The sequence below is a fragment of the Chrysemys picta genome, chromosome 3, assembly GCF_011386835.1.
Source record: "Chrysemys picta bellii isolate R12L10 chromosome 3, ASM1138683v2, whole genome shotgun sequence".
NCBI classification, from domain to species: Eukaryota; Metazoa; Chordata; order Testudines; family Emydidae; genus Chrysemys; species Chrysemys picta.
The window spans coordinates 48,660,092-48,683,190 of NC_088793.1; the positions used below are offsets into that span (position 1 = coordinate 48,660,092).

Consider the following 23,099-nt stretch of genomic DNA (forward strand, 5'->3'; position numbering starts at 1 on the left):
AAAAATAAATCATATGAGTTTTTTAGTTACATAAATAAAAGGGGAATAAGGAAGGATGAGGTTGGGCTGCTATGAGTGAGGCTGGGGAGGTGATTCAAACTAATTTAGGTATGGCCCAAAAACTAAATAAATACTTTGCCTTGTATCGGGGGTAGCCGTGTTAGTCTGTATCTACAAAAACAACAAGGAGTCTGGTGGCACCTTAAAGACTAAGAGATTTATTTGGGCATAAGCTTTCATGGGTAAAAACCTCACTTCTTCAGATGCATAGAGACATCAGGGAGGGAGAAGAACTATTTAAGATAAAGGACAATGTTGGCACAAGAACCAATTGGTATGAACTGGCCATGAACAATTCAGGCTGGAAATTAGAAGATTTCTGACCATCAAAGGAGTGAGGTTCTGGAACAGCCTCTCAATAGGAGTTGTGGGGGCAACCAACTTAATTAGTTTTAAGAGACAACTCAATAAATTTGAACGGGATTGTATGATCGAGTTGGTTGTGACGGTAGGGGGCAGGGTTCAGCAGCACTGGGTCATCACTACTGGTTTATGTCTTGTGTTCCTAAAGCTCATGCTTCAGGACTTCAGTCAGGCACCTGCAGGAGTCAGGAAGAGATTATTTTACTCCCAATGTGTTCTGCCATCTTTTTGGTTTCCTTCTTTTGACGTATCAGGGATGGTTACAGCTAGGAAACTGGACAGGTGGGCCAGCACTTTCAGGTGGCACCAAGCATTCTACCTCTCATGTGTTTAGCTGGCTGGTTCTTGCTTAGGGTCTAGCTGATTTTCTAGACAGAAGACATGCAGTAAATCTAATCTAGCTGGATTTAAGTAAAGTATTTGATACAGTTCCACATTTAGAAATTATTAGTTAAATTGGAGAAGGTGGGGATTAATTTGGGAATTAAAAGGCAGAAAAGGAACTGGTTAAAGGGGAGACTACAGTAGGTCATGCTGAAAGGTGAACTGTCAGGCTGGAAAGTGGTTACTAGTGGAGTTCCTCTGGAATTGGTTTTGGGACCAGTTTTATGTAACATTTTCATTGATGACCTTGGCACAAAAAGTGGGATTGTACTAACAAAATTTCCAGATTTCACAAAGTTGGGAGGTATTGCCAATATGCAGGAGCCTTCAATATCATATTGGAAGATTTGGACATCTTGAAAACTTGAGTAATAGAAATGGGATGAAATTTAATAGTATTTTTAGGGGCTAACAAGAATATTTGCTATAAGGAAAGGACTTAGCAGTTGGAAGTGATAGAGGAGGAGAAAGATGTTGGTGTACCTATTATAGGACTGGGTTAATTGGTTAAGTGGTGTGCAATTTGCAGGACGTCAGACTAGATGATTACGATGATCCCTTCTGGCCTTAAAGTCTATGAAGTCTGTGATCACCATATGCAGGGTCAGAAAGGAATTCCCCTCCGCTTCCTCCCCGGTCAAATTAGCAGTGACTTTGGGGGTTTGGCCTTCCTCTGGAGCAGGGAGCATGCATCACTTGCTGGGATTATTTGAGGTGTATCTCACGTAATCAGTTCCCTGCAATTGCAGGAGTTTCAGGCATCCGTGCACCTCAGTCCCGCTTATTCTCTGCCTGTGGCACATAATAGTTTAATCTCCTGTGGCCTGTAAAACTTTGGTCTGGTTTTGGTTGTTGGCTTTAGTGCTGGTGCTGAGTGGTATTGGGAGCCTGTGATACAGAAGAAGTCAGACTAGATGATCTGGTGGTCCCTTCTGGCTTTAAACTCAGATGTCATTTTCTGCTGTTAAAACCAGGATAAATTCTGTTTCACATTTTTGCAATTTCTGTTCGGATTGTGATATGTACAGTTATGTTTCTAAGCATGGCTAAGTTCCTCAAACATGAACCCAAAGCACAGTATGTGATGCTTTTGCAATGTAATTCTAAATTGAGAATTTGGGGCCAGATTTTTCAAACTCGGGTGCCTAATGTTGGCTACCCCAATAAAAGTGACCAAAAAAAAATCAGTTTTCATCTGACAACTGAAATGGCTGCATTTCAGAAACAAAATATTTCAGTTGTCAGATGAAAACTGATTTTTTTTTGTTTTGTTTTATTTGGGGGCATTCAGGTTTTCAGTGAAAAATCAAAATTGAACACAGAAAGCAGACACTTTTCACAAAAACATTCATTTTGTCAAAAACCCATTTTTCCATTGAAAAACAGGGGAAATTTTAAACCAGCCCTACTCCTGATAATCAATATTTCTAGCCATGGTTCTGAACAGAGGCACTGATAATGTGGTGCACTCTCTCTCTCTCTCTCTCTTGCTGTGTGTGTGTATATATATCATATGTGTGTGAGTATTTATAAAGTGCCTATCACATTGGGCTTGGCCAGCCTCTTATTTACATCAGTGCTACAATTGTGTAAATTAGTTGTCTTCAGTGCAGTTCCTCCTGATTTACACTGCAACTCCACCATAATTTAAAGCCAATACACTCTCTAGCTCTTTTCTCTCCCCTCCATTCCCCCACATAGATTACAGCCTGATCGTGGGAAGTGCTGCACACTCCCAGTAGATGTGAAGTGTGCTGAGCGCGTTGTGCTGCTCAGCACCTGGCAGTCCCGGAGCCCAGTAATTAACAAGTTGTTAATATTTTGATATTGCTTTATTGGATCACATTTTGCTCCAGGCAGATATGCCATTGTGTATATAGGTCTGTAATCACCAATGCCCGCAGTGGTAACATGAAACTGTAATATACAGGATACTCTTCTAAGAGTTGTTTAGGTATAGAAAACATGAGTGGCAACGTAATAAATCCAAAAAAAGATGGAAAGCTGAGAATATTTCCTCACAAACATATGCTGAACTTGGAGTTTAAAACACAATTGGTAATAAAATCTCTATCAGGATAATTCAGAATGAATAGAGTGAAGAGATTAGATATAATCTGGAGTTCTCAAGTGCATACAAAATGGATGAACTCTTGGTCCCATTGAAGTCAATAGGAAAATTCCCATTGATTTCGATGGGGACTGTACATCTACATCTGCTCTAGGTGTTTTCGAGCATCCTCTATCATAGCATCTGAGCACTAAATCCAATCAAAACATGTAGTATAGGAAAACAAAACTGGCCCCATGCATCGATATTGTAATTGCAACTACGTACTAAGTTTACAAATTTAGAATTTTACTTTGATGTCCTTTTGATGCATTGCCAAATGGCTATGTTGTCTGAGGATTGTTCAGCAACAAGAATGAACTAAACATGCAGCTGTGTGTATACGTCGTTATGTTCCTTTGACCTAGTCTTTTCAGGGAATACATTAAACATGGGAAGAGGAAAACATCTTTTATTTTGAACCTAGTCAACATTGGAAGAGGAAAATATCTTTTGTTGACCTCATTTCTTTACAGCTGTATTCATCTACAGAAGAACAGCCCAGGCTAATGTGTTGTCAATAACATGTTTGTCTTTTTGTTTTGTACCCTAGGAAATCCTCAATTGTCTGCTCGTTAGGCCAAATTCATTCCTGGTGTAACTCCATCAAACCTCACACTAATGTCAGATTGGTTTCATTTGTTTATATCTGCTCATAATGCTGCCCTTTAACTCCTATTGTTCACTCCTGGTTGATAGGCCAAGAGGGATATTCCAAGATGATGAGAACTGATTTCAGTCCCTAACATATGCAAATTGCTGACAGAAGATTACCAAAGACAATATTCAAGCAGGAGTGGAGGGTTGGAGGGGCTTCTACAAATTACATGATGTGAAACAAGACCCTGTACTAATAATATCATATGAAAGGGCTATGGAAAACTACTCAGAGATTTTCCAAAATGTGACTAAACACAGGTAAGAACCACTTCCCCCAATCCTTCACCCCTCCAGGATAAAAATCAAATCAAAGGGCTGTGGAAGGAAGGAGCAGGAAAGTAGTAACAAAAAATGGGAAAATGAATAAAGAATGGATCAGGTTAACAAAGGGAAAAATGAGAAGACAAAAATACTAAGGCAAGGCACAAGACTTTAGCAAAGCTCTTGTGTATAGCTGTAGACTGGACTAAGGATCTGCAGAGCCCCAGAGCTGCTGGACCAGGGGAAAGAGTAAGAAACTAGGCTGTGAACTGCCTTCCTCTCTTATGCTGCAGCTATTGAGAAGATCTGGGAGCAAGCATTCAGCCTACAGCTGTCAGAGAAGGGAAATTCTGTTGTGTAGAGGGATTTCAAATTTTGTTTTTTGTTCTGATTCAGAACAACATTTCCATGAAAGAAAATTCAGTGTGTGTGTGTGGCGGGGAGTGGGGGGGGGGAGGGCGCGGAAATCACATTAAGCATTTGATTTAGACAGAATTGCATTCTTTGATGGAAAATGGTTCCATGAAAGTTTTTCTTACCCATTCTAATCCAATTTCTCCTGTCCCATTGTTCCAAGGGAAGATCAGGAACCTCCCATGCATTAAAGAGCCTCTCTTAAGTATGGGGCTGGTGGTATGTGCCCAGGGACAACCCAAGAGAGCTCAGATACAAGAGCTGCCATAGCACTGGGATTAGCTGGCATGTGTTATGCTGCATTAGATTTAAAATTGAGCTTATTTGGTGCAATAATTGGCTTTTCACTGTTAATTTATAATAATTCCAGACATTGTCTCCTTAACATCTGATATGTTGCCTGGAAGTGTATTCAGTGCATTTCAAGTTTTATCAGTACAGCACACTAGCTTAAGGGGAAACTAACCAAGCTAAATTATCATTCTTTTTCCTCTTCCTCTTTTCCAAGTCCCTTCCTTCCAGGTCGGATGTTCTTTGTGCAGATATAAAAAAAAAGCAGATGTAAAGTAAAAGATGAAATCTTTATAGTCAAGCTCTAAGGTTTGCGCTATACTAGCCACCCTGGAAAAGTGTATCCCTCCACGGTGTAGAAGTCCTGTGGGCACAATACAACCGCTACACTACAACCTGCACCTTTCACTATGCGCTGCTGTGGGGAATTCCCTAATCTGCTTCTATGTCAGAGCTCAAATTGCTGCAAGTCTTTCCCTTTAGCACCCGCGGTCATTTCTTTCAGCGCCATTCAGCATGTTTCTTTTCTAAAACTTGTTCTCTGCTAGGGACTAGTGTCAGGAGGTTCTTTTTCAAACACCACCACAGCAGAATATCATCTAAAGCATGTGCAGCATTTGTTCCTAAGTGGCAAACGGACTTGACTTTGGTTTTCATGGTTTGCAACTGTAGAAAGTAACTTGGGCTTTTTGCATCCAAGAGCCATTTCCCTTTGCTGGATCAAGCCGCCCACATTATCATTCGCTATCTCCTTGGCACAGGATTTGATCTGATTAAAAACCCATCCTCACCAGCGTGTCCCTAGCGGGGGAAGAGGCGCATAGATCCAGAGGAAGGGGCAGCAAGGTGCTTAGCGATCCGCCCCCCACCCACACCTGTTGAGCTGGGCAGCTGGAGTCCAAAGGGGGGTGGGATCTCCTGGTGCGCTCTGCTGGGCTGAGCGCTGCGCCCTGCTGCCCAATCGCCGCCCTGGGCTGGCAGCCGAGCGCTGTTCCACCACCAGCAGTGCTGAAAACAGCCTGAGACCTGAGCCGGTGCCTGGCGTCCACCTGCAATCGACCCCGCTCAGCCCCTGCAGCCACGACAGCCGCACAATGAGCTCTCTCCTGTTCCTAGGTAAGTTCGCCCCGTTTGTAAGTGCTTGGGAGGAGACAAAACCTGCTAACAGCCAACTTATTTCTGCAGCTCATCTGCATGCACCTACCGGTACATGCACCTGCCCCGTCTCACCTGGATGGAGCTCACCTGCAGGCTCCCGAGCTTTCTGCATCGCGCCAGGATGCACAGCTGGTTCGTGTGCATGGCTGGCCCATGAATTAACCTCCTCCGCGGGCCTGCCTCTCACCTGTGGGGCACCCACGGGTGTATGCACCTCATTTGGGTGCATCAGCTCCCATCTAGTCATCTCATCCGTATCCATCTGTTCTGTCAGAATCTCCCCTTGGTGCATGCATCCGCCCGGGATGGTAACAGCTCACCTGTGTGCGTGGCTTGCCTTTAGAAGGGAGAAGATTTGCTCTCTTGTAAAAAGTAGTTTTACCTTTGTGTTCCAAAGTCCTCACTCTGATTGCATGTAGCTTTTCAAACCATTATTACTAGTATCATGCCTTGTGGCTGCCTTTGAATGAAATAACATAACGTAGAAATAGCATCTTAAAAACGGGGTATGGGCGCGAACTGAACACAGAGATGTGTTTTTCCCTGCCTCGTATAGATTTGTATTTTATCCTTTCCAGTTTAAGAAGTCTATTCAAATTCTCTCTGTGTTGAACATGGGATTTGTGAACTATGCTACTAGCCGTCAGTGAAGTGAGCTTAATTCTCTACACACCATTATTGATGCTTCATGTGTTAGATGAATTTCCCTTTCCTGGAGCTCATGCCTGATTTGATCCCTATTTATTTATTCTTGCTGCTGCTGGAAAACTGCAAGGTGTGGATGATGAGCAGGTGCTCACTTCACACTCAAGTGTGATCTCTAGGGCTGTACTTTGCTGAATAGGGCACCTAACAAACTTATTCAAACGAGTCCCTGGTAATATGTTCAAGTCTGTAAACACCACACAGGAACAAGAGTGTTGTTTTGTGACCTAGCATGAGCATTGATAAGAAACTCAGCCATCAAGAAGACCTGCAAATGGGATGCCTTGTCTAAACAAACAGTCACTTGTTTGCTGAGTGGAAAGCATAAGTGCAGGTAGTACCATAAGAAGAGTTATTGACATTTCCCTTTGGTTTTGAATGGAAAAAAAGAAATCAATAAAGCAGGTATATAGGAAGCTGATTGAAGAGAATAAGATGAAATGTTGTTCCTATACATTTAACTCTTTGTTCCTGCTCATTTTTATCCTTCATTTTCCCACTATGTTCTGCATATCAGTATTCTCAAAGCCATTAACTTTCTATTCTGCTGTTTAAAACAACATTCCAGTTAGTTACTTCTGGCCTTAGATCTACTAGCTTCAAGATTCCCGCTAACATTTTTATGTCCGCAATATACGGTACATCACTCCCTTTTGTAGCCTAGCCTTACTTTTTTCTATCTGTCTAGATGTTTGTATAGCTAATGCACTGGACCAGGATTCAGGAGATCCAGGTTCTATTTCTAGCTCTGCCAGAGATATCTTATGTGATCTTGGGCAAATAATTTAATTTCACCGTGCCTCAGTTTCCCATCTATAAGATGGAGATGATACTATTTCCTTTCTCTTGCCCTTTGTCTGTTTAAATTATAAGTTCTTCAGGGCATGGACAGTCTCTTACTTCATGCATGCACAATACCAGGCACAATGAAATATGAATTTTGTTTGAGGCTTTTATGTGCTACTGTAATACAAATAATATTAATTGTATTAGTTGTAATCTAGCTCCAGCTAGATTCCCCTCAAGTTACTAAGAGAGGAGGTTGTGGTGGGACTTTATCCCTGAATATCCAAAAAATCTGGAGTTCACTACTTACTATAACAATGACAACAGGCTGGGAAAATGTTTAGGGAAATTAACAAAATTAGGTGGGTCTATTGCACATCAGAAAGTTACAGTTACTGGCCCTAACGTTGCATAGCACAGTGGAGTCAAGAGATAATCTAGAGCCACTGTCATGTCATTAGACATGGAGAAGCCCTGTGATAGGTTTAATGGCTTTATAGATTTTGATAAGGCAGCTCAGTTTAGTAGGAACCAGAACGGGCTGGCAACGGGCTGGGTTCTGAAGGGCTAGGTCAGCAGGAGGGAGGTTAAAGATACAATGGCCATGTTCACAGAGCTTTGGAGGCGTGGAACCCAGCTGGAGTCTTAATTCCCCCCACTCCCCACTGCAGGAGGAGCAGGGTAATGTCTGAATTGTCCACTCAGTTAGGCCCCCTTCCCAGAGAAGTTTCTGTGATCCTGATTCTCCACTGGCTTACCCCATCAAAGTGTGTGCAAAATGCTTTCAAATCAGAAGTAGGTCTAAATGCACAGGTGTAAATGACTTCACAAGCAGAAGACCATAAACAGATCCCTGACCCACAGCTGGTATATATGGCAGTTGGGTTATCCCTCAGGGGAGGTGGCATCATCCGCCTTGTCCCAGGGACAGGCTTGGGTTCCTTCTGGCTGAATACAAGCTGCAGAAAGACGACTGAATGGGTGGTACCAAGCAGAGGTAGCTGTCCTGGCTATGAACTCAGATTGGATCCAGCAGCTGGGAAGGATGTACATGAATTCCTTTTCTCAATACCAGGTCTGTTAGCTTAAGGTAAATGTATGTGACGTCACTAACGAGATATTAAATATTGGTGCACCTGCCAGTGATGGAAAGTTAAATGTTAATACACTTGTAAACCCAAACATTCCCTACAGTAATAACATTGCCTCACAACACAGCACCATTTCCACAATACATGATATCAGTGCTAAACAGTAGCAGTTGTTTAAAATTGTTCTCTTATAGAACCATGTTAAATGTGAAAAAGTCATCCCAGTGCAGAGGGCCTGGGTAAGCCCCTAGAAAGCATTAATTGTCCTTTTCAGTCTTGGATTAGTCTTCGAATGCGCACATAGAATTCCATGAATGTGACCTGGAATGAACAGTAATCTCTGATCCTCTGAGGAACTGCCAATGAAACCACTTCCATGAAGTGCTCAGCTACTTGCCCAATTGGGCCCTAAATTAGTGTCTGAAAGTTAATTTAACAGAAAAATTAAAAAAACACATTATCATAGTAAAGGTAGTTTTATCATAGGAATGCTGATTAAAGCGTTAACTCAGACCTGTCTCTTCTCCTCCAGCAAGGCCAATCTAATTTCCTGCTGATAAGATAAGCAACAGGAGACATTTAGATATAAGTCTCTACCACGCGACTGACACCTCGGTCTTCAGTTTTTCATGCTAGGTATGCAGTTCAAAAACAGGCTTTAAGTTCAGTATATTTGGTAACGCTGAAAAATTATTGGAAATTTTATTTTTTACCCAAAATTCATGCATTTCCCCCCCAAAAAATGTAAATAGAAAGAAAAGTTTTATGTAATAAGAAGTACAGTGTATCATCGTTCAGTTCTACAGCTGACAAAAAATCTTTAATATTACTTGATATGAGTGAGTATCCTGTAGCATCTGGCTTTAGCAAACTGCAGGGGAAGTTTCAGAGTGGTAGCCATGTTAGTCTGTATCAGCAAAAACAATGAGGAGTCCTTGTGGCACCTTAGGCTACGTCTACACTACGGGGGGGGGGGGGAGGGATCGATTTCAGATACGCAAATTCAGCTACGGGAATAGCGTAGCTGAATTAGACGTATCTGATCTGACTTACCCCACTGTGAGGACGGCAGCAAATTGACCGCTACGGCTCCCCCATCGATGGCGCTTACTCCTACCTGGGCTGGTGGAGAATGCGCGTCAATTCGGGGATCGATTATCGTGTCCCGACAAGACGCGATAAATCGATCCCTGAGAGATCGATTTCTACCCGCTGATCCGGGCGGGTAGTGAAGACAAGCCCTTAGAGACTAATACATTTATTTGGGCATAAGCTTTCATGGGCTAAAACCCACTTCAACAGATGCATGGAGTGAAAAATACAGTAAGCAGTATATATATATCAGCACATGAAAAGATGGGAGTTGTCTTACCAAGTGGGGGGTCAGTGCTAACAAGGCCAATTTAATTAAGGTGGAAGTGGTCTATTCTCAACAGTTGACAAGAAGGGGTGAATATCAAGAGAGGGAAAATTACTTTTCTAGAGCTAACGAGGCCAATGCAATCAAGATGGACATTGCCCATTTCCAACAGTTGACAAGAATTGAATTGACCTTTATTAAATTGGCCTTGTTAGCACTGACCTCCCCTCCCCCCCACACACTTGGTAAGGTAACTCCCATCTTTTCATGTGCTCTGATATATATAGTGCTTACTGTATTTTTCACTCCATGCATATGATGAAGTGGGTTTTAGCCCACGAAAGCTTATGCCCAAATACATTTGTTAATCTCTAAGGTGCCACAAGGACTCCTCGTTGTTTTTGCAGTGGAAGTGAAATCCAGTGTTCCTCTGACTTTAATACTTCCCTTTTACTTTAACCCTTTGTTTAAAGACTGCAATGCCCTTACATTTCTGTATTGCCGCGAACTGATGAAGAAAGTGGTTCTTGAAAGCTTGTATAACATTATTTTTTTCCATTAGGTCAGACAGAAGATCCTGGGTCAAATTCTGGGCTCACTTATGCCAACACTAATCTGAAATGACACAAATGAATACAATGATGTTACTCTGGATTTACCCTGAGAGCTCACATTGGAACAAACTTAAGATACTGGCGTTGTATCAGTGCAAAATCTGCCTAATCACAATTGTTTTGTGATTGGAAAAATAATAGGAAATGTTGTATATTGCTAAGTAATAAAAAGCTACCTTGTTCATTTGTCACTACATGCAAGCTACAATAAATTGCATTGTACAATTCATAGCATGAATACAAGGAGGCAGATGGTTACCTGTAGTACTAACTAATCATTATTATCTACTTTTACAGTATTAGTTGTATACTTCAAAAACACATCTGCTTCCCAGACCACTGACTGTCTGCACCTGAGAGAGCAATGCATTCGTGCTGCAAATGGATGTGAAAGTGTCTGGAATGTAATTGAAGATGCCTGTAATATTTCAGGTAACAGTTACAGTGTATACTGCAATGATTTTTTGATTGATATAAATACAACAAAATTCTTTGCCCATTTATTTTATATCATATTCTGGTTTCACATGAGTGTAGAACTGGAGTGACTCCACAGGTGTAAAACCTGTGCATGTGACAGCAGAATCAAAGTTAATTACATGCCTAGGGATTTCAGGACTAGGCCTACAATTGTGAAGTCCTTAGTAGGGATCAAATTCTGCCCTCAGTTTCACTCATGCAAACTCATTTTCAATGCAGTGAATGAGGTTTCAGAGATCAGAATGTGAACCCGTCAACAAGTTCAATCCAAAGGGAATTTTGATACCATATAAGAGCTGAGTAAAAACAAAGTAGCGATTCCAGAATTTAGCCCTCAACATTCTAAACTTGAGAATCATTTTCCAATAAAATACCATCTTCTGTAATTCAGCAATAATGCAGTACTACACTTCAGGCAATGTAATTGTTAGAATTTTGAAGTAATATTAGCATATGAAATAAATAAATTCTGATATGCCTGAAAGAAATATGCAGAGGTGTCATATTAATGCTGTTCAGTTAACTTGCACCAATATGTCAGAATGAATCATTTCTAGGGAATGATAATACAATAAATTGCAGGTGCTGAATATGACTGATCTCCCTTCAATTGTTTAATGCATAACACAGATTTTCACCTACACGAGAGCAGGAAATCAGTCTCACTGTCTCTGCTTATTACCTTATGGAATAGGAAAATCATTTTTTATAAACAGTTTAATACTTTCTACAGTATTGTTTATATACATAAAACACTCATATTAGAGCCAGTCACAAGATTGTTTGAAAACATTTTCAATGAAGAATGAAGAATGATGTTTTAAATCAAAATTTTGGTGGAATCATTGAGAATCTTTGGTTTTCAATAAAAAGCCAAACAATTTTCATTTTAAAAAAATTGGGGAGAACTATTTTGGTGCAAAACAATCACCATTTTTGACTAATTCTAACATATATGATTAGTGCATCCAAAGGCTCATGGAGCTTTGCTCCAGGTACATCTTATCTTAATAAAATATGATTAATTTGTAATTGGGGATGAATCAAGTAATACTTGTCTGACTACTACCAGTAATATAATTGGCCTGAAACTCAGCCTAATCTCTTTTGTAAAGCAAACATGAAACTTTTAAATAGTTCAGATCAAAAAGTTCTCCCCTCTTGCTGCTTATTGACTTCTTGAACCTACCACATAAAATCCCTTCTGAGTCAGTCAACAACCCATTTCTTTTTAAATCTATCCTAAAAACTCACTTCTTCTGTGAGGACATTCAGTGTTAGCTCCCCAAATAGAGTGGATATGGAAAAAGAGAGAATAAATGATGGGGAGGTGTGCTATAAAGGCTTTATTGGCATGAGTTTGGATTGACCTTCATTGCTGATAAATGGTAAAGCCATGAGTGAGTGCAAACATGAGTGAGAGCCCTACCAGTGGAGTAGCACATCACATGTCAGGGAATTTCTTTGTGAACTAGATTTAGAACCGTATTTTGTCCTTCATCTTCAGATTAAACTCCCATTGACAATGATATTCTGCTTGTGGCTGGGGAACAGATTTGTAGGGACACACAGCTCCCGAATCGCTAGTTCACGGCTGCGGCACACTGCGCCCGTGGCTGCGAGGCCGGAGCGGCCTACACCCCCACGCCTGTGATTGAGAAACTTATTGGCTGACCTGATCATCACCCTCGCTGCTCGCTTTCAAATACACAAGATATGGGTTTGTTAGGTCATGTTGATGGGTATTGTATGCTCCTCCTATGCGCAAAAATTCAACCACTCATAAGTGTTGTAAATAGAGAAGTAAGGTAATAAAAACCCCAGTGGAAAGTCCCTGGGAGGCTTTTTCGGCTACCACAACCTGGCGCTCTGTCTCCTTCCTTTTTCGTCGCCACACAGATTATGTCCTAGAAAGTGTCAGTCTCAGCTATTTGTCAGGAATTTTGCAGTCATATTTATACAAAGTGTGTGTGTGTGTGTATATATATATATATATATATATATATATAGTTTTTGTGTTATATATATATATATATATATATATAAATCATTAGTAGGTGCCAAATCTGAAATTATGCTTAGATTTTAAATATATATATAAAAATTACAAGGGCACTTACAAAAATGCCCTCTGATTTAAAATCTAAGCATAATTTCAGCTTTGGCACCTACTAATGATTTATATATATATATAAATTCCAACTTTTATATAATAGTTATATATAATAGTTGGAATTATATAATAGTTGGAATGTGTTATCTTCTGCTAATCAGTAATAAAAGGAACAAGAATGAAAAAACAGCTTCAAAAATATTTTTGCATACTTATCACACAGCTGAATCAATACTCTGTATAAACACAACAGTACTGATAATAGAAACATACTTGTTTAGTACATGGTCTAACTTGCTATACAAAGCCTGCTTAATCCTTTTGTGCCACATGATTTTTGACTTCATTGGAGCCAGAATTTCACCCTGGTATCTGATATTTCTATCTATGTCATGGTAGCTGAATGCCTTACAGAAATTACCCTTGGGCAAAAATGTCCCAAGTGCTCTAATAAGAATATAAGAATGGTCATACTGGGTCAGACCAAACGTCCATCTAGCCCAGTATCCTGTCTTCCGACAGTGGCCAATGCCAGGTGCCCCAGAGGGAATGAACAGAACAGGAAATCACCAAGTGATCCATCCCCTGTCGCTCATTCCCAGCTTCTGGCCAACAGAGGCTAGGGACACCATCCCTGCCCATCCTGGCTAATAGCCATTGATGGACCTATCCACCATGAATTTAGCTAGTTCTTTTTTGAACCCTGTTATAGTCTTGGCCTTCACAACATGCTCTGGTAAGGAGTTCCACAGGTTGACTATATGTAGTGTGAAAAAATACTTCCTTTTGTTTGTTTTAAACCTGCTGCCTATTAATTTCATTTGGTGAACCCTAGTTTTTGTGTTATGAGAAGAAATAAATAGCACTTCCTTATTTACTTTCTCCACACCAGTCATGATTTAACTCTCTCCCTGCTTCCCAAGAGCACAGATTTTGGAGTTATTTTATCTTTTATCATCAGTATTCCTAAATGTGGCAATGACATACCAACATGCTTAGTACTTGTAGTAGGGAGTTTATAGTTGCGGGTCAGCTAGTGAGAAGTCTGTGCCTTCTGCTCCTGCAAATCCCACCTTTGTCACTCACTCTTCAGTTGTTCCTGATAAGCACAACTGGCATGCTAAGCTGCCAGTGAAACTGATCCAATAAGTGTACTACATTTATAAGCCAAAAATATAGTAAAGTATGCACAATTTTTGTCAAAAGTAATTGTTACAAACAGATTATATGCCCACGAAATGAGAACTTAAAATAGACATTTTGGCAATGGGTCAAAAATATGCATCAATATAAATGAAGATAGAATTGTACCCACACCTTCATCATGTCATCCCAAAGATGATGTTAAATTTGTGAATTATGATATATTTAGAAACAAAACCATCTTCTCTCTTATTGTACTGCAATTGACTTGTTTTATGTAGCCTTATTGAATAAGTATTAACAAAATTATATTCTTGATGACAAACCTAGGTAACAGCTGCAAGGCAAAAGATTCAGTTGGCTGTAATACAACCATCCAATTCCTGGCTGACCAGTATCCACAATTTAAAGACTGTATCTGCACCAAAGATGATTTTTGTAGCATCAGACTGTTGCTTGGGAAACAATGTGCCATTAAAAAAGGTAACTTATGTACCTAATGCCTTAATAATACAAAATAATGGAAATGGAATTTTAATTATGTCTGAAGATAGAATGTAATCCCTCATCATAAGGAAGTCTTATAGATTCCAATTCCTGTATGTGAGTCTCATATCTAAAAATCTCCCAACAGACTTTTTAATGTTATTTTGCCTTTTCTGAAATACAGTAGAACCTCAGAGTTATGAATACCAGAGTTATGAACTGACCAGTCAACCACACACCTCATTTGGAACCGGAAGTGCACAATTAGGCAGCAGCAGAGACAGAAGAAAAAATACAGTACAGTACTGTGTTAAATGCAAACAACTAAAAAAAATAAATGAAAAGCAGCATTTTTCTTCTGCACAGTAAAGTTTCAAAGCTGTATTAAGTCAATATTCAGTTGTAAAATTTTAAAAGAACAACCATAATGTTTTGTTCAGAGTTACAAATGTTTCAGAGTTACAAACAACATCCTTTCCCAAGGTGTTGTATTCACATTCCTAAGTATATATGAAAATTATGTTAAATAGCTATTTTAAAATCAATAATACCAAGGAAAGCCAGAGAAAAACCAGGAAATTCAAATGTAAGGCTGATAACTCTTCATTTAACCTGTTCGGATATGCCTAAACATTGAAGAACATATAACAACATATAGAATCAGATCCTGCAGTCCTTGTTGAACTCCCATTGAAGTCAATGGGCTCAATTTAGCAATCCTTGTTTGTGATGAGTAATCCCTTAAATTTCAACTGGACTACTTGTGTGAGTAAGTACTATTCAATATGAGTAAGATTTGGAGACTCTGGCCCAAGAAGTCTCCTTAAATGAAGACTACAGGATTTGACACGTGGTGTGTCAAATCAAATAAAATAATAAAGTAAATGCTAAGGACCTGATCTTGCATTCCTTACTCAAGATGGCAGGATTGGAAATTTAAGACCTGAAACTGACTACTTTGAAACTGATGATTGTTTTGCCTCAGTCAAATGGGAGGATGATTGTACCCCTCTTGATTAATTATTTGGGGCCAAAGGGACAAATTGCTCTCTGGTGCAATTTAAATGAAATTAGCAGAGTTGCATCTGGGCTGAATTTTGCCCATATACCATAATTCTATCATGACTATGCAGTAATTTCAATCAGAGCTCTGAGTATATTACCTAAGGCCCATTTATGTGCTAAATTAGAGCACAGGCTATATTACACAGACTTTTGGGAACATACTAAACGTAAAGTAATCTTCAAGAACCTGAAATGAGTATGTAGTTACTTGCTATTGACCAGCTTCCATAGGAATCATCCAAATTAGTTAAGCCATAATCAGTGTTGTATAATTCAGTTAATTGTACTGATTCTTAGGAGAATTAACTTTGTCACCAAATTTGTTTAGATATGACTATAAAAGAAATTGTAGGATTCAGCCTTACAGATAGTCTTTCCAACATAGGTCTTTGTCAAAATCTATCTGTACAGGGCATTTGGAGCCTTCACTAAGCCCAGATATCCAATTAAATTTCATGTCGCACTCGAAACCCAAAGGCATGCAACGCACCGGGGAATCAGAAAATGACTGCAGTACTGCAAAGCAAAACTGTCGAGAAGACCATAACTGCTTTATGATATATAAGAACTTTCAAAGAGTTTGCAGAGCAGAGGTGGCAAAATGCAGCGTCCAAATGGTTGGGCAACAATGTTTGTCAGCGTGGAAGGAGCTGAGGAAAACAGTGCTGTGGAACTGCAAGTGTTCAGAACCAATTCAAAAAAGATGTGCTAAAATATGGCAGAGTATCTTTAATAACACTTGTTTACAGTACATGCAGGAGAATCAAGCTTTTGCCATGAGGGAAGAAGACTATGATGATGAGAGAAATCCGGGCATTCATCCAGGTTAGTGCTATTCAGAGATACCTTTAAAGTTGAAATTATGTTTTATTACAATTCAAAAGCTGTGTAAAACCGTGTCTTTATATACGTACTTGAATCCAGTATTATCACATCTGTGGGACCGTTTGTATATTTTATTACTTATTTGCAATTGAATGTTGGGAACAGGAGAACTGTAGGAAGCTGATTATATGCATGTGAATAATTTCAATAGCTTATCAAGTGGTAGGTGAAATTGTAGTTTGAATGATTGGAATAATTTCCTAATATGTGTTTGTATGGCACCTAGCACAGGGGAATTCTGGTCCTGAGTGGTGTCTTTCAGAGCCACTGATAGTACTAGAACTAAGTGAGTAATTGTTTTTTTGGTTGGGAGTCTGGACCAAAAACTGAGGAAAAAATATTCAGTTCAGGTCAGCCTGAAACTGTTTGTTTGTTTGTTTGTTTGTTTGTTTGTTTGTTTTTGATCCCTGAAAGGAGAAACCTAAAACATCATTTCAGAAACATTTCTGCATGATGTTTCCAAACAAAATTTGCTCCCCTGATCAACCCTGGCTGAGTGAAATTGACATTCTTGCAATAGCTGCAGTGAAACTGACAAGAAAGTCAATTTCACTCAGCAGCTGCTGGGTTCCCAGAGCCTGTGGCTCCAAGGAAGCCCCCTGAGTAAGGACTGCCCTGGGAGTCAGGGGTTCCAGAGCTTCAAGAATACAACAAGGTTCCTGGAAACCCTGGCATGGGGGAGCTGCCCTGGAGCCATGGACCCTGGTATCACTGTTGTCCTCAGCCCTGGGTAGTCCACCTTTGAGATCTGCTCTGAAGTCACAGAGTCAATCAGCTCCAAGACACTCAGGGCTGTCCCAGTTTGCAGGCTCTCTTTCGTGGAGCTGTGCACCCTGGAACACTGTGTTTCAGTAAAAGTTTCATCAAATCTGCAACAGACTCAGTGAAACATTTCAGTTCAGAGAATCAGCATTTACTGGTAAACCTGTAACAACCATCTCTAACTACTAATACATAATAATAATTAATTATTGATATAATTTTGCATGGAAATACATGTATTATTAATGGGCAATATTTTTAAAAATTGCTGTATACATTCATACATTTTGGCTACCATATTTATATATAGCCATAAGGGGTTTTCAGAGGTGCTAAGCACCCAACAGTTCTCAATGAGGTCCCACACTTTTAGGTCACATATTCAGAGAGAAGAGTGATATTCTCAATAGCAATGAAGAAAGATCATGTGCAGATTTGTTTTACTAGATCTAAATAAACACAATGAATCTTTTAGAGCTTGTAAACAAATTGGCAAGTCTATTTGACTAACCTAATTTATTTTTTTCTCTTTACTTTTATTTGAAAGGTTTTGCTAGCATTAGAGTCAATAAAGTTTTACATTAAAGCTCACAACAAAGCTGACATGTAATTTATCAATGTTACATATATTCTCTGTGTGTATCTTTTTCTTCTAGATAATATTAACATGGAAACTAAGTTACAATGGAACTTATCTGCTCTTTCCAAACATGGTAAATTTGAATTTATTTTATTAATTTATAAATCATATTTATTGTTTTTCTTTCAGTCCGTGATAGTGGGCAATGTTGCCACATATAGATTAAATAATAATAACAACATTTAACAAACATACTTAAAATTTGAGATTTAGTGAACCCCAAAGATTTGCAGATAGATTTCTGTTTAGATAAGGATATAGAAGTTCATAATAAAAAATCCTGATCCCATTTAAGCCAATGGCAATTCTTCTGATTTTGTCCCATTCAAAAATTTTAAATTAAAAAAAAAATGATCTGAACATTTCAGAACATAAAGGTTTAGGTTCAGATCTGTCTAAGAATAGATGCAAGTTCCACTAACAGGGGATTGTTCTAATTTTATCTGAATTAGCTTCCCCATCCATTAAATATCATGGTTAGAACTAGGTGCATAAGTAGTAGTTAAGAAAGATATCTCACTCTTACAGAAGTCACCACTAAAATGACAGCATTCTAGACTATTGTAATAAAAATACATGAATAATATTTATTTATCAACAGTCACAACACTATGGCATGTCCCTATACTTTGCATTGCAAATAAAGACCAAATCCTGTAAGGACCTGGGTGCCCTTTATGAGGTGCTGGGGGCTCTGAAATAATACTAAACTCAACTGGAGACAATCAGGACCTTGCCGGATTGGACCCTAACTGTGATATTACGATTTATAAAGATAGTATGAGAAGAGCACTGGGCGTTCACAGATGGATACGTAAACAAAGGCTCTGAAATGAAGAGCTTACTTTCTATGGCTGCAGTTCTGGCTCCGTTGAAGTCAACAGCAAAGTATCCATTAACTTAATGGAGACAGGATTTCACCCTCAATGTTTCAGATAACAAAAAATTTCATTAAGGCAGAGTTAAGGTTGCCCAGCAGGTTTCAGAGTAGCGGCCATGTTAGTCTGTATCCGCAAAAAGAACAGGAGTACTTGTGGCACCTTAGAGACTAACAAATTTATTAGAGCATAAGCTTTCGTGGGCTACAGCCCACTTCTTCGGATGCATATAGAGTGGAACATATATTGAGGATATATATATACACACATACAGAGAGCATGAACGGGTGGGAGTTGTCTTACCAACTCTGAGAGGCCAATTAAGTAAGAGAAAAAAACTTCTGAAGTGATAATCAAGCTAGCCCAGTACAGACAGTTTGATAAGAAGTGTGAGAATACTTACAAGGGGAGATAGATTCAATGTTTGTAATGGCTCAGCCATTCCCAGTCCTTATTCAATCCTGAGTTGATTGTATCTAGTTTGCATATCAATTCCAGCTCAGTAGTCTCTCGTTGGAGTCTGTTTTTGAAGTTTTTCTGTTGTAAAGATAGCCACCCGCAGGTCTGTCATTGAATGGCCAGACAGGTTAAAGTGTTCTCCCACTGGTTTTTGAGTATTATGATTCCTGATGTCAGATTTGTGTCCATTAATTCTTTTGCGGAGAGACTGTCCAGTTTGGCCAATGTACATGGCAGAGGGGCATTGCTGGCACATGATGGCCTATATCACATTGGTAGATGTGCAGGTGAACGAGCCCCTGATGGTATGGCTGATGTGATTAGGTCCTATGATGATGTCACTTGAATAGATATGTGGACAGAGTTGGCATCGGGCTTTGTTACAAGGATAGGTTCCTGGGTCAGTGGTTTTGTTCAGTGATGTGTGGTTGCTGGTGAGTATTTGCTTTAGGTTGGGGGGTTGTCTGTAAGCGAGGACTGGTCTGTCTCCCAAGATCTGTGAGAGTAAAGGATCATCTTTCAGGATCGGTTGTAGATCTCTGATGATGCGCTGGAGAGGTTTTAGTTGGGGGCTGAAGGTGACAGCTAGTGGTTGCCCAGCAGTGTCTCATGCTCTTCGAGAAGGTTGAGGTCAGCAAAGCTCAGATCTCTGAAAACAGGGAAATAAAGAGATGAGGTCATTCAAACTTAAATTTCTGAAAACGGTTACAGTACACGCCAATAATTAGTGAAAATGCCATATGTCCTTCAGACTTTTTGATGGGTTGGGATTTTTAATTATTCAGCTCTATAAAGTAACCTTAACTCCTGTGTATCCTGCCCAACAGCAGGTCTAAATTAGGAAAAGAATGCTTTCAGTGTCAAATTCTAACCCTGAGGAATCAATGGCAAACTTGCCTTGATTGCAAAAGGATGGGCATTTGACCCTTAGGCTGAAATGGACGTTTCTGTAGAGAAACCTTACAAGGCCCTCTGGATCTCACCTTCCCAATCTTCACATCCCCATTACACATTTCCAGCATTTTATTATTAACGAATAGTGAGATGAGTTGTATTTATGTCCTAATCAGTCATCTCTACAGCTGGTAGAGAAGTTTTAGTCCCCCCCCCCCAAAAAAATTACAAATAAAAATGGGGTACGGAGGAGGGGGGAAATATTGCACTAATGTGTATCAATTTTCTGGACCAGCTCTAATTTTTATAAATCTTTCTTGTATAGTTAAGACTTGATCCTGCAACTGCTTTCAGAATCCAGAAGCACAAAAAACAACCACTAGATTTGTCTTTATATTTATCTTCATGTTTTTTTTAAATGTATTATTCTTTTTAGAATACACAGAGAACGGAACCTGTTTTGATGTAAACAAGGAATGTATTGAAGATGAAGTATGTAATAAACAGTTATCTCTGTACCTTAAAGTTTGTTCAGTAACTAGAAAGCAGTGCAACATGGAACAATGCCAAGCAGCCATAAGGTTCTTCTATCAAAATATGCCTTTTAATGTTGCCCAGATGTTGACATTTTGTGACTGCACCCAGCCTGATGAATCTTGTCAGCAAGCCAAAGAACTTCTTCATGGCAAGCCATGTGCAGTCAACATAGTTCCCCCTCCTTCATGTCTAAATGTAATTCACAGGTGCCAAGACAATGAATTGTGCAGGTAAGTAAAATAATTATTACTTTATTTACCTTTTGCCTGGTAACGTGTATGTCAATAACAATGAAAAAAGGTGATAAATATAATAGCTCTTTACACACACACACACACCACAGAATGATTTTCTTCATTATAGTTACTTGATGGCATGGTATCTGAGAACAAGTATACCTTCAAAGAAATATTTCTCTAAACCTTATAAGCAACAACAATGGAAGAGTTTGCGATCTTTTAACTTTCCTATTAAAATAAATCCCTGGACAGCTGAGCACTTCCTGAGTGTTACTATACACAATGGACACTCAAAACTTCACAATTACAGTAGGTTTAGAACTCAGATAATCCTACTAAAAAGCACATGATCATAAGGGAAAACTCAGTTAGTAATATAAGGACTATGACACACAGCTGAGCAGTTCTGATTCTGTCCAGGAAAGGAAAGTACAAAACATATAGATTAACCAGTTCACTACAACATTTATCTGAATTGTTTTCACTTTCTTCCCTAAAAAGGAATATTAATATGTTCTTTATCACATGGCACAGGCTTTAGCAATTCCTGAAAACATGGATCTGTTCTGAAAAGTGATTGTAAAAATGGCATTGCAGGTTCTATTCCTTATGATTCTCGAAGACTTCCATATCAGCTGCATTCATTTTGCAAGTAAAATGCAGGGTTCTTTCTAACTGTGAGCTCTAAAAACGCAGTCTGGGTTTTATATTTCTTGTCTATCATCACTCATAGCAAAGTTTCCGACAGACAAATTATGCGCTCAGAGATTTTCAACCCCACTCGCTCCAGTTTTTGTCCTGGGGAATGCCCCTTTGCCTTCAAATGGTTTGCACGAAGCATGCAGCTGACTGGGCAAAGTTTGTTTGGTGAAATCAATTATCCATTAACCCAGTAATCTGACCCTTTGCACACAATTGTTGCATAAGGAAAATGATCTAAATAAGAAAACATTTTCACTTATTTATTTTTGTCCTTTTCTCCTTCAAACAGACTATGTGATGATAACCTTCTGTATGTGATAAAAACCCGGTGTGTCCATAAACAATCAATCACGTAGAGTGAGCCAGCTTTTGGATTTTATTTCATATTATTTTACAAAATAGCTAAGTGAGAAACAGCTGTAGGATTGGTCTGTACATACAGCGCCACTTAAATATGACCATAACTTGGTGGGCAACTGGCTCACTTTAGATTTCAATGTGGTCATTCTAGCACTATGGGACAAAACCTGAAATTCATCTAATAAATTAAGCATGCTGTAAATTAACCTTCAATAAAGAGACCAAGGATCACATTCAGCTCTGCCATAAGCAAGTTTAATTCAAATTGACGTCACTGGGGGTTGCACTTTTTTATGCCAGGTTGAATTGTGTTTGTAGGAGTCTAACTGGAAACCATATTTAGCAGAAACTTGTTGAATTACCCATTACCCTTGAACATTAATGTTTGCTAACATTAACAATCAGTAGAGATAAATATCAGAATTACGCTGTGAATTATATTTAGCTGTTCCTATAAATTATGAGCCTGAACAAAAAATTGTGCCATTAGCACAGAAATGACAGCTCCTTTGACTGAAACCTTGAATTGTGTAACTTATGTGCTGTGTAATTGGGTCCTACATTGAACCTAATAAGGTATCATCTTACAGACAGGCTATTTTTTAACAGCCCTGTGAAATCGGTACTTAATTCATACAATAGTCTCCAGCTGTATGGGGTGCCATATTTTAATGGGTCAATGCCCAACACTTTAGAGTCTGATCCAATAACCCATCGCCCCTCCAATCCACTAATATTTAATATAATAGATATTGATTAGAAAGATATTTATCAAAGGTTTTACAACAGTCCTGTTAAGAAAATAGATAATCTATCATTGTTAAGCATTGGCTCATCAAGGGCTATTTTTATTCTACCCAACATAGTAAATAAACTGTCATATGGTATCATTGAACTGAAAAAGAGGAACCAAGTTAGTCCTACTTATTCCTCATTTAATCTGATCACTGCTAACCCTCTTCCAATGCAGTTTTATAGTTATGGTTAACTTGTTTTTAGGTTGTTTTCTTTTTTAGCCTGTAAAATGTTTTGCTGTGTGGATTAGATAGTCTTTATCTTATATCACTCCAATTCAGTGTTCTGCCCAGACGTATGATTTTACACACCTGCCACATCCATTAGAAATTTACTTGCTTTGGTTTCATTATGATGTCCAGTCTGATTATTCTACTTTCCTGCAAGCTGTCCTCTCTGGGTGT

General features: G+C 39.1%; 2 protein-coding genes across 2 annotated transcripts in view; one reads left to right on the forward strand and one right to left on the reverse strand.

Moving 5' to 3' along the window:
• Positions 1-5,214: 5,214 nt before the first annotated feature.
• GFRAL (GDNF family receptor alpha like) overlaps positions 5,215-23,099 on the forward strand; it is a 34,813-nt gene continuing 16,928 nt past the window's right edge. The window contains exons 1-6 of the mRNA XM_024101608.3: positions 5,215-5,659; positions 10,555-10,689; positions 14,324-14,476; positions 15,956-16,369; positions 17,848-17,904; positions 20,499-20,829. Of these exons, the coding sequence (XP_023957376.2) occupies positions 5,638-5,659; positions 10,555-10,689; positions 14,324-14,476; positions 15,956-16,369; positions 17,848-17,904; positions 20,499-20,829 (1,112 nt within the window). The 5' untranslated portion in view covers positions 5,215-5,637. The remainder of the gene's footprint in view (positions 5,660-10,554; positions 10,690-14,323; positions 14,477-15,955; positions 16,370-17,847; positions 17,905-20,498; positions 20,830-23,099) is intronic.
• HMGCLL1 (3-hydroxy-3-methylglutaryl-CoA lyase like 1) overlaps positions 17,743-23,099 on the reverse strand; it is a 128,263-nt gene continuing 122,906 nt past the window's right edge. The window contains exon 8 of the mRNA XM_065587839.1: positions 17,743-19,817. Within this exon, the coding sequence (XP_065443911.1) occupies positions 19,800-19,817 (18 nt within the window). The 3' untranslated portion in view covers positions 17,743-19,799. The remainder of the gene's footprint in view (positions 19,818-23,099) is intronic.